Raw genomic sequence first — 17,969 nt, 5'->3', positions numbered from 1 at the left:
GTTTTTGAAATCGTTTAAGGTGCAGTCAGCAATCTACGGTGTAGGGGTAATCATATCACTTCATGGACGTCGGAGGTAGGGGAAGTTAAGCAGTTGTCAGCTAGTCGCCTACAACAGTCCGTTCAGGCAGGTCAAATGACAGACAACAATCAGTGGCAACAATCATGACTCGTTAAGAAGAACAAAGGCAAGTCTTGCTGCAAATCTTGCGTGACACTCTGGCAGCGCTATTAGGCTGAGAGCAGCAAAATCCAGCATAATTCGCGATAAACTTCTCGACGGGGTCACAGCAAAATCAATGGCATGAAAAGCAGTCAGCGCCACAAAAGGAAGACAGGAAGCCGCTAGGCTGGGTTGTCAGTAATGCGGTTGTGGGCACTTACCCACCGCGGATCCACTACAGTGCTCCTAGCAGCGACAGCTGACCAAATAATGAAGGTACAATAGTATCAGGTGAAGAGTCTTTCAGCGGAACACGGCAAAATCCAGTAATGATTTTTCCCGGTTCTCCTGTTAGCAATTTACAACTGAGGCAAATAGCGTAGCTTAGCAACGTCCTTCATTGAGCTACATATCAGGGAATAGGGCACTCATCCACCGCAGATCCACGACAGCCGAACGAGTAATGCAGGCACGATAGTATCAGATGAAAAGTCTTTCGGCGGATCATGGCGAAAACCAGTAGGATTATTCTCGGTTCTCCTATTAGCAGTTAACAACTGAAGCAACTAGTGTAGCTTAGCAACGTCCTTCATTGAGATTCATATCAGGGACTTTTGCACTCAGCTACCGTGGATCCACTGCAGTGTTCCCGGCAGCGATAGCCGGCCAATGTAATACAGGCTTGGTATTGACAAATTAAGATCTTTTCGGCGGATCACAGCAGTATCTGTATTATATCTTCAATATAGTACACCCTTGTCATCCACGTGATGAATGGGTAGGCTGTCTGGTCTTAGGTCGTTGCAGATCTAAATAAGAGACGTTTTGAAATTTGCCCAGGCCTTAAACCGCTGCGTATCTCAGAGACTTCCATTATGCTCAGCTCCTCGCCCAGACTTTGAAACTCCGCATTTCACCCTTTCAGCCAGTGCTCATTATCCTCTCCGTTTGCCTGCCCGCCCTACTGAGATCGGCACCAAAAGCAACCTGATTAGCAACCACTGAGGCAGGCCCAATGGTAAACAGTCTCCCAGAGGAGGGAATTCGTTGGCAGACAAACCTCTACGCTGCGGTGATCTTCTGTGAATTCTGGTGGGCAGAAAATTACGGTGAAGGGGCAGTTGCAGACAAACGGTCCATCAGTTCTGATGGTATCTTTTTACTTCCAGGTATGGTGGAAGTTCTCTCTCCTTCTCTAACCTTATTACAGGAGTGACATGGAGATTTTCTACACCGTACGACCTGAGGCAGGTAAGGCCCGTCCTGTCTGTGACAGGATGTCCTGGTTAAAGGGTCCTAGACTAGAGTCAATGGTTGATCAGGCATTGTAGTGCACTAGGGTTGTCTGTCCCCATACTGCTTCCTGTCTCCCTATGATGGAGTTCTTTGCTGGACTGAGCCTGCCCACCTTGAGAGTAGATCAGCTGGAGTTACTGAACACGCCGTTGCAAGGGAAGGAGGTACAGCGAGTCATTGCGCAGTTGAAGCGCGCTAAAGCCCCAGGACCAGACTAATTAGGAACCGAGTTCTATAAGATCTTACAAGAGATAATAATTCCACCATTTGTTTCGATGTGTGATCATTTAAGGACCTCTCAAGACATGGGGCAAGTGTTAAATCATGTTTTTATCACCGTCCTCCCTAAGCCGGGGAAGGATGAAACGTTGGTAGGCTCATATAGGCCCATTTCCTTACTCAATCAGGATATTAAGATATTGGCAGCAGTGCTGGCGGTTAGGACGAACCAGTTCCTTCCGCATTTGGTTCACCCGGACCAAGTGGGCTTTGTTCCGGGGAGATTTGCGTCGGCAAATATTCTAAAAGTCAGTCTGGCACTTTTTGAGGGGATTGGGAGTGGTGGAGATGCAATGTTGGCTAGTTTAGACACTGAGAAAGCTTTCGATAAGGTGGTGTGGGATTACCTTTTCTGGGTCCTGCAACGTTTTGGAGTTCGGGGTACTTTCTTAGAGTGGGCCAAGGCATTATACAGTGGACCTACGGCCCAAATTATCGTTAATGACACTCTAACAGAGAGGATATCTCTGAGGGGGGGAACGAGGCAGGGGTGCCCACTTTCCCCCTTGCTGTTTGTATTGATATTGGAGGAGTGGCCTAGTGGTTAGGGTGGTGGACTTTGGTCCTGGGGAACTGAGGAACTGAGGAACTGAGTTCGATTCCCGGCACAGGCAGCTCCTTGTGATTCTGGGCAAGTCACTTAACCCTCCATTGCCTGCCGCATTGAGCCTGCCATGAGTGGGAAAAAGCGCGGGGTACAAATGTAACAAAAATAAAAATAACCACTGGCAGCTAGGATTCGTCATGATCAGGCAGTGGAGGGGGTGACAGTTGGAGGACAGGAATGCCTTATCAATCTGTTTGCCGATTAGGAAGCTTCAAACCGCTCAAAACACAGCAGCCAGACTCATATTTGGGAAAGCGAAATATGAAAGCGCCAAACCCCTAAGAGAAAAATTACACTGGCTTCCATTAAAAGAACGAATCGCGTTCAAAGTCTGCACCCTGGTCCACAAAATTATACAAGGGGAAGCCCCGACCTACATGTCAGACCTACCTACTAGGAACGCAAAAAGATCAGCATGCACATTCCTCAACCTCCACTACCCCAACTGTAAAGGACTGAAATATTGTAAAGGACTAAAATACAAGTCCATATACGCCACCAGCTTCTCCTACATCTGTACGCAACTATGGAACGCATTACCAAAGGCCATAAAAACAATGCAAGATCTAGCTAGCTTCCGAAGGCTACTGAAAACTGACCTATTCAAAAAGGCATACCACAAACAACCATCCTAATTACTAAACAATAAGCCTGATCATGAACGAGACAGAACCGATCTCTTATCACGCGACTGGATAGCCTCATTGCTTTTAATGTACAAACGCCACCACTTCTACCCTAATGTCAAAAATGATCTTTCTATAAATGATGACCCAACATATGTTACAATCCAATCTATTACTTAGGAACCTATTTGCAATACCATAATGTATTCCTCTTTCATGTATGTACGCACTTGAATGCAATACCATTTGTAATTCTACTGACCAGAAATGGCAGTCGCCACTACGGCAAATGTAAGCCACATTGAGCCTGCAAATTGGTGGGGAAATGTGGGATACAAATGCTACAAATAAATAAATATGTTGTTGATGCTTGATAATGCCAGTTAGTTTACCACGAGTAATGACCATAATTAAGGAGTTTGTGGAATTTTCGGGGCTTAGTATTAATTTTGGGAAGTTGGAGGCGCTGCCCATATCCTCCCCATGTTTGTGTAAAGGGCTGGCGAGTTTATTTTATTTATTTATTTTTTGTTACATTTGTATCCCGCACTTTCCCACTCTTGGCAGGCTCAATGCAGCTTACATATTGTACATATTGAGTTTCCCATTATTGTGTGCGAACGTGGGAATTAAGTACCTGGGCGTCTTTCTCAGCGGAGATTCTTCGTGGGTATACAAGCAGAATGTGATAGTGAGGTTGGAAGTAGTGCGCAGCCTTTGCTCTAGGTGGTGGGAGTTGCCGGTAAACTTTTTGGGTAGAGTAGCATTGGTTAAGATGGTTATTTTACCTAAGTTGCTATATCCGCTGCAGATGCTCCCGCTATGGGTTCACAGCAGGGACGAGTGAGAGTTTCGGAGTATTGTCAGCTTGTTCATTTGGCACGCAAAGCGAGCCCGGATCTCGTACCATCAGATCACACTCGATAGGGGGAAGGGGGGAGTTCGATTACCTGACTTGAGGACCTATAATGTTGCAGCGCTCTTACGTTGGATTCATGAGCTTTATTCCGAGTCCAGTTTTTTCGCTCCAGTTGACTTCTGGAGGAGCTGATGTGAGCCACTTGTGGTTTTGAGTCATGGCAGTCTCGGGACTTCGGGGACATGCGAAGGAACCAGTATTGGGGGGCATTGCGAGAAGCATGGGCATGGTGGAGGAAGAACGGCGGGGGGGGGGGGGGGGGGGGGGTGCTTGCCCTTTCCTTACTCTGACAGGCAACCCTGATTTCCCCACTATACCTTCTATGAGAGATGCCTTGGGAATTATCACCAATAGAAGAACAGACAGGATTGCTGAAATACTATTAGCCCACTTTCGCAAGTTGTATGTGGCAGCAGGTGGATCATTGTCAGAAGAATCAAAATCCTTTATAGATCAGACAAATATGCCTTTATATTGCCCCAGGAGGCAGTATCAGCTTTAAATGTGCCCTTACCGGCCCAGGAACCAGCAGCGATTAAATCCCTCCATAACCATACAGCACCCGGAGCTGATGGATTATAAGAGCGATTTTTATAAAATTTTACAACTCAGATTGATAGGGGCCCCCCTAAGAATATTATCAAGAGGGGTTATTTCCATTATATTATAATTTAGCCTTAATTATACTCATCCAAAACCCCAAGATGTTGGCTAATCACTTAGCTGAATATTTACCTAAATTAGTAGCAGAGGAACAGGTGGGATTTGTAAGGAATCAGCAATCTATACTTAATGTTCAGAAAGTATAGCATTACCAGAAAGTACCATAAATGATTCAACATTAGCAGCTGGCCATTACAAATGTAAAAAAACATATTGTAAAACATGCAATTTAACATTAGAGGCTGAGAATTTCACACACAATGGGGAGCTGTATAAGTTGAGGCAACGCACCACCTGCAGGTCCAAAGGTGTGATTTACTACAGACGATGTCCGTGTAACAAAGTGTACATCGGTAAATCGACCAGACCATTGCACGCTAGGATGACCGAACATCGGTCAAGAATATCAGCCCAGAACATGGGAGCGCCACTAGTTCAACAATGTGTAAGGTATAGCCATTTGGTAGATAGTTCACAGTGCGTGGTGATAGAACTGGTAAGTCCGATGCCTAGGGGAGGTGATTACAATAGAAGATTACTGCAGCGGGAGACCTACTGGATCTACCATTTAAACACCTTAGATCTAGAGGGTTTAAATACATATTTATACTGGGGATGTTTCATTTGAGTTGTCAGAAGGAAGTACGTAGTAAGAACAGCTGTTTCTGGTTGGATTGACGTTAAATAGTCACCATTGCCATACTGAATTTCAAACAGATGGTGTTAAGTCGGCATGAGAAAGGTGAGACGGTAAGCCCAGGGTTGATTAATAATAGAGTATTAGTTACAAGTATGGCCCAGAATTTTGTATAGTTTTATACTAATTGTATCATTGCAGGTCTGGTGCTATGACTCCTCCTTGACAAAGCGTTACCAGCGAAACAGGCACCTGTCGGGGAAAGAGGTGAAGTGAAATCCGCTGTGTAGACTTATGAGACTCCCCCTCCATTATTTGTGAATATATGAATAATCACTACATAGGAGTGCATTACTCTAAATAGATGCTCTACTTCTGACCAATTTGTTATTTGTAGAATAAGCAGCAAAAAACGAATTGTACTGTTTTGGGATCTTGCCAGGTACTTGTGACCTGGATTGGCCACTGTTGGAAACAGGATGCTGGGCTTGATGGATCTTCGGTCTGTCCCAGTATGGCAATATTTATGAGGGGACTCAAGAGGAAGTGGCTGTGTGGAACTCTCACATATGCTCAGAAACACTTTTCAAGATTTCTGAACTCACTGATGGGCCGATGATCAATTTCCCCATGATGTTCCAAACAGTGCGGGGAAACAACGTCCATGCAAATTTAAGCACTCCCTCCTCCTGCAACGCTGCCTCAAAACGACAATGCACTGGGGGGGGGGGGGGGGGGGGGGGGGGGGGGACTTATGAAGTCCCACTGGGTTTCTACCTTATGTGGTAATGAGGTTTCTACCTTATGTGGTAATGAAGCCCTGCCCAGTGCATCCTGGTGCTTGCAGGAGAAAGGAGTGCTTACTCCCTCCTCCTGCTTCCAGGTAACAAGGGGGTTTTGGGGAGAGGGGGAGCACAAGACCACCAAGCAAAAGTGGGAGGGAGGATGCAGCTTGGGAATGGAGGACTTCTGTGTGGAGGGGGGGGTAGGGGGGCTGGAGGTCCACCGCTCCTTTGTGTCTGGTGGGGGGGGGATCGTAAGAATGCAAATACATGCTGAACAGGGTCTCCCCCATTTCTTCCCAATGCCCTGGCAAACCCTAATGCCAGCTCTGAGCTAGCATAGGGTTAGCAGTGGGAGCAGCGCCCTTGTTTGGCACGCTGCCCGCTGAGCACTGAGGAATAGGTAATACCCTGTTCAGCATGCATTTGCATGCTCACTGCATTCAGAGCCGGAGAGCTCATTGTTACACATGCTCGCTGGCTCTGATCATCAAGCGGCAACAAACATGGGTGCCAGAACAGCGCTAATGGCTTCTAGCGCCCGTGCTTGCTTTTGATCATCTGCCTATGAGCTAGCCTGTGCTAATGTCATCTGATGGATGTCACCTACTTGTGAGCTCAATTCAACATCAGATGCACTGAGACGGGTTCATTTTATAATGGGACAATCTTCTAGTAGGTGTTAACATTTGCAAATTTGTTTTACTTGTAAAACAATGCAAATAAATGCTTCTCAGAACACCATCCCATTCTTTTACTAAAAAGAAAAAAAAAGGTCCCGATATAGAGAGATTTGGTAATGAAATACTTAAAAAGTCTAGTGAAGTATTATATCAACACAATGTGTGTAAGCACGCCTGGTTCTTTACCTGCTTCTTTTGCTATTCTCTCTGAAACAACCACGTTGAGCTGAAATGCAGCCTCAGGATGGCTTTCCACAACATCTGGCCGTCTCTCTGCTGCACAGTGCACTATTAAGTGGGGCTGTAAATCAGAATATTTTTGAAGTATGATTAGAATCAAATACCCACCTCAAACAAAAAATAAAGCTTACTAGAAAGTGTGGAATTTGAGAATATATTAAGAGGCTGCATCTGTTCTCAAAGAATACTCCTTCTACTGCATGTACACATGCTTTTTTCCACATTGTACATAGACTAAAATTCAATAATAATTGACTATGCATTCTTGCATCCAAGTAAGAAGTTATGTATGTAATCAGAGCTGGAGGAAAAAAAAAACAAAAAGAACTTCTAGGCACTAGGTTATCCAGTCACCTAAAATTTGGCACTAACACCTGCACCCAGAAAGACAGCCAAACTTTAAAAGATACATGTATATTTTCTTACACATTCCAAAGTATACATTGTGTGATTAGAACTTAATATTTGATGTGGAATTCCACATGATTTAAAGGTATAACCTTTGAGTTTCCAGAGCATCTGAATGCAATAAAAGAAACTACGAAAGCAAAACAAAAATGTTCATGGAATTTCTCTTATTTGCTCTGAGAAATCATTTATTAGCTTCTTTTTGATAATATTGCTACAAATTTCAGCTATCCATTTTGCCTCCGTTTTGAAATTACATCTGGATATATGAAGAAAGCTAGGCTTTTGGGCAACCACATTCACAGTTATCTAAGAGGACCCTTTTACTAAGCTGCCGTAAGTCTGGATGCGTGAATTTGGCATGCGCTGGGCCATTATTATTTTTTTTTAACCACAGATGGGAGAAAGCGCTTTTTTTTTTTTTCTTACTGGGGAAGTAAATGGCCGTACACTAAAATTAAAAGTAGTGTGCGGCTATTTACTGCCTGAGCACTTACCATCACCCAGTGAACTAGCGGTAAGGGCTCATGTGCTACTCGTGCGGTAGTCAGCGCACGCTAAATTGACCGTACTGCCAACTACCACCTGGAACGCCCCCCCCCCCCCCCCCACGGTAAAAAATACAAAAATATTTTTTACTGCAGGAAACAGCACGTGTAACTTCAAAATTACTGCTGGGTGCCTGCAGTACCCAGGCGGTAGTGTCAATTTGGCGCATGTTAGCCCTACCACAGCTTAGTAAAAGGGCCCTTTAGGTATCTAAGCAGGAGTGGCGAATTTCCAAGCTTCTAAGAATTGTGGCAGTAAAGATGTAAATTCTCAGGGAATTAAGAGAAAATAATCCAGTTCAAAGAAAAATAAAAAGTGGACAAAAAATCCTGAGAAGAGGGAGGAAGTGACGTCACAAGGCTCAATGGCTGCTTGATCCATCAGCTCCGCACACTCTCACCCAAAAAAGGTACCCACTGCGCCTAAGTGTATTTCCTTTCATGGGCAATAGCTGCGGATTGGGTGCGAGAGGCAAGTGCTAGCGCGAGGAGCAAAAAAAATACCGCGCCGCCGAGGGACAGCGAGCGCCAGTCCACGTGGCAGTTAGAAAAAGGCCTGCCACACACTGCGTCTCCTAAACCGCGGAGCATGGTGGAACCAGAACCGCCTGACCCCCGTGAGGAACGGGAAGACCCTGCCCTTTCCACGGCTCTTCCGACAGAGCTGAAAAAATGCTTTGAAGAGCTCCGAGCTGAAATTCTTGCCTCCAAGGAAGAGATCCTTGAGCACTCGCTTAGTGTGGACCTGCGAGAACTGGAGGGCAGGGTGGAGGCGCTTGAAGAAAGGGCGGACGAGCAGGGGGAGAAAAACGAGGAGGTGGATAGGAGACTGACTAAAATAGAGGAACAGGCTGCAGAGCTACAATACCATCTGGACGACATCGAAAACAGGGGGCGCAGGCAGAATCTCCGTTTTCGGGGAGTACCAGAGGCTGGAGGCCTGGAGGACGTCCCAGAGGTGGTGCGCACCTTATGTATCAAGTTGATGGGGGAAAGCTTCGACGCGGGAGCAATGGGCATTGATAGGGCCCACAGAGCATTGGGGAAACCCAGAGACAACACGCCGCGGGACATTGTGGTACGTTTTACAACATATGGGAGCAAGGAGCAGATATGGCAAAAAGCTCGACAGAATCCGCCATTGGATTACAATGGAGCAAGGGTATCAATCTATCAGGATCTCTCAATGTTTACACTAAATCAGAGACGAGCAATGAAACCAGTAACTGAAGTCCTGAATAAAGAGAAGATACCTTACAGGTGGGCTTTCCCGTTTGCTATTTGCTATGAGATCAAAGGGGAGAAGATTTGATGCCGAAACGTGGAGAAGGCGTGGTAACACCTGTACGCTGCGGGACTGGCCTCGACGAAGTCACCGCCGGCTGGGATGGCACCATCTACCAAAGCGTGGCTACAGCGGTGGAAAAGGGTGGAGAAATTGTCGAAGAAGAATATGGCCCAGACATGAATGGCAGCAATATTAATAGACTAAGTTTGTTCGGATGTTCACAGTCTGGTGGTAGGATACTGAGAGACATAAAAGATGTTGGTATTGAAAGGATAAGGTATAAGGGTTGGAAATGTGGAAGCAGTTGGAAGTGAGTGAAAGCAGTGAGGGTGGGGGGTAAGGTGTGGGAAGGGGGGATTGAGGAGTTTCTTGTTCGTAAGTATTTTGTAAGGTTGTTAAACATCTGATTCTAGTGGCCAAGTGGGGTTTCGTCCTTCATAGTCCCAAGTAGTGTGGGATACACTGGTTGGTGGGGGGATCCTAGAGGAAGGGGTTGGAGGTGTGGGATGGGGAGAGGGGGAGGGGGTACTAGGGTGGTGGCAGGGTTTAGAATGTGGAGAGGGATGGGAGGGAGGAGGAGGGGGTTAGGGCCTGGACCAAACAATAGCTCAATAGTATGTTCAGTATTAATAAAGTTGGATGGCAGACATTAAGGTATTGACTTACAACATAAAGGGGTTGAACTCGCCTTATAAGAGGCACGCCTTGGGACGAGAGCTACGTATGATGCACCCTCAGGTGGTATTCCTGCAGGAAACTCATCTTCGCAGGAAGAACGAGGGGCTATTGCCTACTAGACAATACCCCCTGGTGTGCTGTGCATCGGACGTAAAGGGTGCTCGGAAACGAGGTGTGGCTATTCTGTTTCACAAAGATGTTCAGGTTCAGATATTGCACGAGAAAAGGGAGGCCGAGGGACGATATTTATTTCTGCATGTTATGTTGGAGCAGGAGGAATGTAAGCTGGCATGTGTGTATGCCCCTAATGAGAGGCAGGAATGTTTTTTCTTGCGTCTCCAGAGGGATCTGCAGGCATTTGCTAGGGGAAGGGTGCTGATAGCCGGAGATTTTAATGCGACCATGCAGCCTGGCCTAGACCGGTCTGCACCCCCAGCTCCAGGAGATAATAGAGTTTCTCAGGCCCTGAAGAATATGGGATTGTGCGATGTGTGGAGACAGAGGAATCCTAAAGGGAGAGACTATACATTCTACTCATGGGTGCATTTATCCTGCTCCAGATTGGACTATGTATTCGTGGATAAGATATTGCTGAATGGAGGGGGGGTTCCTCAATTGGGCACATTTCAATTTCAGACCACGCACCGATCTGGGCTATCATCCCCTCCCTTAGGGAGGAGGTAAGAGACACTAGATGGTCTCTAAATAACTGCCTGCTACGTGACCCTGACATAGTGGATAATTTTGTTCCAGTCCTGAAGGAATATTTTGACATCAATATGGACTCTGGCCCCACACTGGGTACAGTATGGGATGCCTTTAAAGCAGTAGCGAGGGGCTATTTCATAAAGTGTGCTAGTCAAAGGGCCAAGTTACGCAAGGCACGTCTGGTACAATGTATGGAGAGGCTTGGGGCACTGGAGACCAGACACAGGGCTACTGGCTCTGAATCGGACTACAGACGGCTCCCAGAGGTGAGGTTGGAGTTGGCTGAGTTGCATGAAGAGAGCTTGCAGTTTGTGCACGCCCGTTTAAAACAAGTATATTATGAAAGTACTAATAAGCCAGGCAGGCTGCTGGCTAACAAATTGCGGAAGATGAGGGCGGACCAACAAATTCTGAAAGTGAAAGATGATAAGGGGACCCTGTTGCACTCTTCAGCCCTGATTAGGGAGCGTTTTGCCCAATACTATGAATCACTATATAGGGAAGATGCCTCTGTACAGACTAGGGACATAGATAACTATCTGAAAGACAGAGGCCTGCCGATGCTTTCAGAGCAGCAGAAGAGGGAACTGGAGGCCCGATGCTAGTAGATGAAGTACTTCAGGTAATCAAATCACTGCCGAATGGCAAGGCCCCGGGCTTAGACAGGTACACAAATGAGTTTTTTAAAGACCTTTGGGGGGGGGGGGGGGGTCACTGGCACCGTACCTAGCGTCGGTTATTAACTCAGTGAGGGAGGGTGATGGGCTGCCCCGATCAATGATGGAGACATGGGTAGCTGTAATCCCAAAGCCGGGCAAAGATAAGGTGGCATGTGCTTCCTATCGACCCATCTCGATACTAAACGCTGATGTAAAGGTATTGGCGAAGGTGCTAGCCAACCGATTGCGTGCGGTGCTTCCCGCACTAATTCACCCGGATCAAGTAGGTTTCGTAGTTAAGAGGCAGGCTATGGACAACATTCGCAGAACACTGAACTTAATACATAGGGCAACAGTAAAGGCAATACCAGTAGTGTTGTTAGGATTAGACGCGGAAAAGGCATTCAACAAGGTCCATTAGGGATACCTTGACAAAGTACTACAGCGAGTGGGGATAGGGCAGTTCTATAAGTCCTGGATTCAGGCTCTGTACTCGGCCCCACAAGCCTGTGTGAGAATTAATGGGGGAAATTCTGGGGCCTATAGGCTGGGAAGGGGAACTAGACAGGGCTGTCCTCTGGCTCCCTTGTTATTCGCCTTGGTGATGGAGCCACTGGCGGCGGCAATACGTGAGAACGCTGACATTACCGAGTCCGGGTGTGAACCCAGGAACATAAGATCGCTCTATTTGCAGACGACGTACTCCTGTATCTGACAAAGCCTTTGGTCTCACTGCCCAATTTGATGAGGAAGATAGGGGAGTATGCCAGGTTCTCAGGTTACAAGCTCAATGCCAACAAATCGATTGGTATGACTGTATGCATCCCGCCGAACCTGTCGGAAACACTGAAGGCATCTTTTGCTTTTAAATGGGCAGATAGGGAATTAAGGTATCTGGGGGGTGCAGATTCCAAAACACTTGCCTGACTTGTTTGAGGTTAACTACCCGGGACTTAAGAAAGAAATAGTAAGAGACTTGGATAGTTGGATGCCTATGGGATTATCTTGGCTAGGCCGCATAGCCACAATAAAGATGAACGTGCTGCCAAGACTTCTGTACCTGTTTCAGGTAATTTCTATGAGACTGCCTAGGGAGTTTCTGTCAGGGTTGCAAGATAGGCTTAATAGGTTCGTTTGGAATCAGAAGAAGCCACGGCTCTCCCGAACACTTCTGTACAAGAGTAGAAAGGAGGGCGGACTGGGAGTCCCGAATCTTTAATGGTATTACTGTGCAGCACAGGCAAGAGCTGCAGTGGAGTAGTTCCGCTCTGATGATCATAAACTCTTGGGTCCATTTGGAGCAATCACTGGTTGGCTCCCGTAAGTTGGGACATTTAATGTGGCTGCTGGCACGGCATAGAGGACAGGTAGATAAATTCCCTCCCACAGTGCAGGCTACATTCTACTACTGGGACAGTATGTTTGAGGAAGGCCAGCCCTTCTGTTCAGGCCTTGCACCGATAGTGGATAACCCAGGGTTCCATCCGGGGCTAGGGGACACTACCTTTAGTAGATGGGCGAAAAACGGCCTGGACATGTGGGGACAGTTGTATGTGGGAACCAAAGTGATACCTTTTGAGACCTTGGTAGAAGACTACAGCCTTAGGAGGGAGGATCGCTACGCACACATGCAGACTTTACACTACCTGCATGGACCCGACTATGTAGCATGTATGAAGAGGGAGGCTCACCCTTTGGAGGTATTGTGTGTGGACTCTCAGACCACCCGAGGATTGATATCCTCCCTGTACACGCACTTAGCAGCTCGACATAGACCCTCTCTTACACACAGGAGGCGGTGGGAGCAGGAGTTGAACTTTGAGTTACCAGAGAAAGGATGGGATCATTTGGAGAGAGGTATACTGAAGTCAGCACGATCAGTAGCCCTGCAGGAGAACACATTAAAAGTTTTCTACAGGTGGTATCTCACGCCTTTAAGGTTGAACCATATGTGCCCATCAGTGACGAGGTCATGTTGAAGACAATGTGGGGGTGAAGGAACTATGGGACACATATGGTGGACCTGTCGTAAGGCCCAGGCATATGGGAGGGGAGTTCAATCCAGGCTCCAAAAATGGGTCGGAAGATCTGTGCAGTGGTATCCTTTGATTTTTGTACTGGGGGGGGGGGGGGGGGGGGGGGGGCGGCCTGAGGGATTACAGTTGAATCAATGGTTGCTGGTGCGGGGAGCCCTGCAGGCTGCCCGGATTAATCTGGCAAGGCACTGGAAGGCCTCGAGGGCTCTACCGCTGACAGCTTGGATCACGAAGGTGAAATATATATGAGAGATGGAGAGACTGACGGCTGTGAAAAGGAAAGTGTTGCCTAAATGGGAGAAGGTGTGGTTGCCATTCTTGAATGCCTGTCCAAATTAGCTGATGATTGGTCTGAGAGGGGAGGGAGGGGGGAGGGGTTGTAGGGCGGGAGTTCGATGGAGGGAGTAGGGGAGGGCGGGACAGGGTACTATAAAACTGGATTAAAAATATGAAGTACACAAGGTGACTATGGTGGGGCCGATGACACCATATGATATTCCATGTTTATTATTTAATGCTGAGTTGGGCTCACTTGGACTAAGATGTAATGAGCCGAGTTATACATGTTCTGTGTTATATTCTTTTTGCTCAATAAAGACTTCTAAAAATTAAAAAAAAAATTGTGAGAAAAAATGGACCTTTTTTTTGGGGAAGGAGGGGGCAGAAATGCACTCCACCTTCCCCCCTCCCCCAAAAAAATGAGAGGGAAAAAAGATGCAAAATACCCCTTTTCTCCACAGAGAAATCACAAGGAAAAATTTTTTTAGGCCTCATTTCCAACTTTTAACATTTTCTATCTCTAACACACATAATCTAAGGTTTAGAAACTGTTCAACATCTAACTTATAAACAAAAACTATATCCAATTCTTTTTTTTTATTTTAATTTATAAGTTTATACATGATTACACAAGCAAAATACACATGTGAAAAGAAAAACAGAGCACAACCAGAACAACCATTTTAAAAGTAAAGAAAATTCCCAAAGGTAATTATTCATGAGGAAATGGCTCTTCATCAGACCACTAATTAGAAGGGACAGAGTACAAATCAGCAGGAGGATAAAAACCCCCCAACTTATAAATCAAGAAAGAATAAAAATCAGTAGAATAACACATTCATGATTCCTACCACAATCATATAACCTGCATTACAGACTTACTCTGAACAATGGAAATCTTTGTCATGTCCAAAAAAGATTAACTGAGTTGGATCATAAAAAACATATTTAACTCCAAGATATTTTATCAAACACTTGCTAAAATAAGATAACAACAACAACAACAACAAAAAAGCACCTATTGTTACCTTCCTCACCTGGTGCCAGGCCTGCGCGGCCGATTCGCCAGCGAGTCGTGGTCCGGCGAAGATAGCCGGCCATCTTGGTGTTGGTTAAGCTTCAGGATGGAAGGAGGGTCTGTTTCTGTTTCCTCTTTCTGGCAGCCCTCATCTGGGTTGGATCAATGGCCGCAGCCATCTTGGATAGATCAGGTCCTGGGAAGCCATCTTGGAGTAACGAGGTCAGGAAGGAAGCCCATATTTGGACGTAGGCATCTCTGCTGATGGGGCAGCCATCTTGAATCAGCTGCACCTGTTTGAGAGTGATTTCAACACTATTTAAAGCCCGGCCGCCAGTCCTTCGTTGCTTCGGCCTCAATTGTGTTTGAGGTCCACGCCGGTGCTCTTTGTGTTCTGTTCCTATGTTCCAGTGTTCCTGACCTTGGCTTGTTTCTGGACTATGCGTTGTGTTGCTGTCTGCTTTGACTTTGGTCTGTTTCATGACCATTCTTTGCTCTGCTGTTTACAGGCTTCAGGACTGTGTTTGCTTGCACACCTGTCTGGCCAGTAGTCGTGCAACCCCGCCTGTTCTGGAAGTCCTGCTGGCCGCTCGAACCCAGGGGCTCAACTCCTGGGGGGGCAGTGGCTAAGTGCAGATGAAGCTAGGGGTTGTCTGGCTGCCTGACCGAGTGCGGTGTTACTCCATCTTCGCCGTGCTCAGTTGGGGCACAAGGGCTCACACATCCCCAGTCATAACACCTATATCTTTAGCTTGTTGTCTAAGAGTCAAAAATCCTTTTCGTCTTTCTGGTAACATCCAGGTAAATCCATATTTTCTGACCAAAAAAGAGATCCTTGGATTTTCTAAAATATAACCTCAAGAGGGCCTGCAGATCTTGCTCAAACACAAACATCACAAGAAAAATTGATCTCTCTAGAACTTCATAGGTTGATTGTTCGAGAAAAGCAGTCAAATTATTCAAATCAGGTATTGTTTCTTCAATTCTCACTTTAAGTTGCGCTTTATTCTGAACTTGATTATTTCCATATTTAAGAGCTCGTCACCTGGGATATTTCTTGTAGAAACAGAAGGAAGATAATATATTTTATTCAAAGGCAGAAGAATAATTAAAAAATATCAAGAAATTTTGAAAGTCATCTCAAGGTGTAAGGCCCAGAAATTTTGGAAAGTTCAAAATGCACAAATTTAACCTGCAATTAAAGTTTTCAAAATATTCCAACCTTCTGTGAATCAACAGGTTATCCTTAATCAATGTAGAAGTAGCTTCCTGCAGAGTTTTTACCTCATCTTTAACATGTTGAATTTGCGTTCAAGAATTCTTTTTTACAGTCTCTATATTCAGTGTGTCAATCTTACTTACAAGTGACAACAGCTCAGTGGTATTTTTGGACATCAAGGCCTCCATTTTCATTAACCCCTTCCAAACGTCTTCCAGGGTTACTCCACTCGAGGGTACTGGCAACCCAGCACTGCTATCGAGTGGGCCTCCGGCAGATTCACCAATCTGAAGATGGGCTTCCTCTTTTGGGGTGACAACAACACTTAGATGGCACTCCCGGCTGGCGGACTAGTAAATTGTAATAAAGTTGAAACTTCCATAGATAGCACAACTGTAGCCTTACTCTTTGCTTCCGCCGGGCAGGGGGGTGGCGCGCAGAAAAGAGGAGACAATGATGAATCCAAGACGAAGCCTTCCACCCATAGGGCTAGCTGGAACGCCAACTCCAGAAGTATGCAAGTTGGTAGCGTACCTCTCGATGGACTGCTGCAAAGGCGTGGATGCACTGCCAGCAGAGGAACTCAGCTTCACCACTCCTTTCTTCTAAGCATGGAGCGTAATGCTGAAGTTTAGGAAACAAAAGTAGCAACCAGAGACCCACCGAGAGGAAAATGCTTCCACTCATGCGGCCATCTTGACTCTGCCCTCTCTCTACATGGTAAATCACTGCTCTCCCAAACAATAAGAAGCAGTTCCATTTATACAAAGTTAATTTACATCAATTTCTTCAGCCTTTTACATTCCATAAGAGACATAAAAATCAACAGATGGGAATGAATTATGACAAATGGGAAAATAGCAAAGTTCTATATGGATGCAAATGTTACCTGAAAATCCTCAATAAGGTCATGGATTGCTGTCGTATCCAACAAATTAACTTGTTCAAACCTGGGTCTTGCTCTACTGTAGCCGCAGCCAACTGCATTCCAGTTGTTCTCATTGAACTCCTTGTACACAGCTCGACCAAGAAGCCCTGTGGCACCAGTAATCAGCACACGTGTATCAGGAATGTCAACATCCTCCTAAAAAATATGACAGGTAGAAGATTGATTTACCACACAAGCTGTTTGTCATAAAATAATAGGCTCATACACTTAAGATAAAAAAAAAAGACCTTAGTAAAGATGTTAGCTATGAGTTATAATTAGATCAAAGGAGAAATTAGATCTTACCTGCTAATTTGCTTTCCTTCAGTCCCTCTGGACCGGCCCAGAATGCAACTGTTGGGTTGTGCACGCCTTCCAGCAGGTGGAGACTGAAAACATTGACTCTAGAGAGAGCCAATAAGAGCCCTGGGCAACTGTAATTAGACTCAGTATTATTGTAACAAAGCAGAAGAACAAAGAAAGCCTATTCTGTGCCATGGGGAAACTTGAGCAGCCACCCCGAACACAGCAACATGAAATCTATGCCTCTTGCATAATGTGCATGAACCAACCATGAAAGTATAATTTTTTTTATTCTATAGAAAAAAAAACAGCAAACTAGCAAAGCAGCTCTCCGAAAAGGCTATTAGAAGCAAAAAATGTTATGGCAGACAGAAAACGGGGGGGGGGGGGGGGGGGGGGGGGGGGGGGAGGAATCTGGGCTGGTCCAGAGGGACTAAAGGAAAGCAAATTAGCAGGTAAGATCTAATTTCTCCTTCCTTAGCGTCCCTCTGGACCGGCCCAAAATGCAACTGATGAGAAGTAACAAAGCAGTATCTTATGGGAGGGACCTGAGCAATTCTGCCGTGAGAACTCTTGCGCCAAAACCAGCATCTTGACGACACTGAACGTCCAAACAGTAATACATAAAAAGAATGCAAGGAGGACCACGTAGCCGCCTTACAGATCTCTAAAGGAGGAAACAGAAAACGCTCCGCCCAAGACGCTGCCTGACCTCTGGTAGAATGAGCTTTCATACCTTCAGGAACAGACCTTCCAGAAAGAAGGTAAGCAGAAGCAATCATCTCCTTAAGCCACATGGAAATTGTAGGCTTAAAAGCCGCCAGACCTTTGCGGGAACTTCCAATCAAACAAAACAGATCTGTACGTCTAAAGGACTCAGTCACTTTTACATAGTGCTTCAAAACTCTCCTGATATTTAAACACCGTAAGTGGGGGAGATCACGTGATGCGCTGAAGTCAGCGGAGGTGGGATAGCTCTCCTCTTTGGACGAACCCCCCCCCC

The 17,969-nt window shown here is 45.9% G+C and overlaps 1 protein-coding gene across 2 annotated transcripts in view; it reads right to left on the bottom strand.

Moving 5' to 3' along the window:
- MAT2B (methionine adenosyltransferase 2B) overlaps window positions 1-17,969 on the bottom strand; it is a 241,285-nt gene that overhangs the window by 130,439 nt on the left and 92,877 nt on the right. For both annotated transcript variants that reach the window (XM_030213643.1, XM_030213642.1), the window contains exons 2-3: window positions 16,625-16,819; window positions 6,841-6,955 (exon numbers count right to left, since the gene is read on the bottom strand). In XM_030213643.1, the coding sequence (XP_030069503.1) occupies window positions 6,841-6,955; window positions 16,625-16,819 (310 nt within the window). The remainder of the gene's footprint in view (window positions 1-6,840; window positions 6,956-16,624; window positions 16,820-17,969) is intronic.

This window comes from Microcaecilia unicolor, chromosome 8 (assembly GCF_901765095.1).
Source record: "Microcaecilia unicolor chromosome 8, aMicUni1.1, whole genome shotgun sequence".
Taxonomy (NCBI): domain Eukaryota; kingdom Metazoa; phylum Chordata; class Amphibia; order Gymnophiona; family Siphonopidae; genus Microcaecilia; species Microcaecilia unicolor.
Note: the sequence above shows the minus strand (reverse complement) of the source record. Positions and strands in the feature narration are given on the sequence as shown.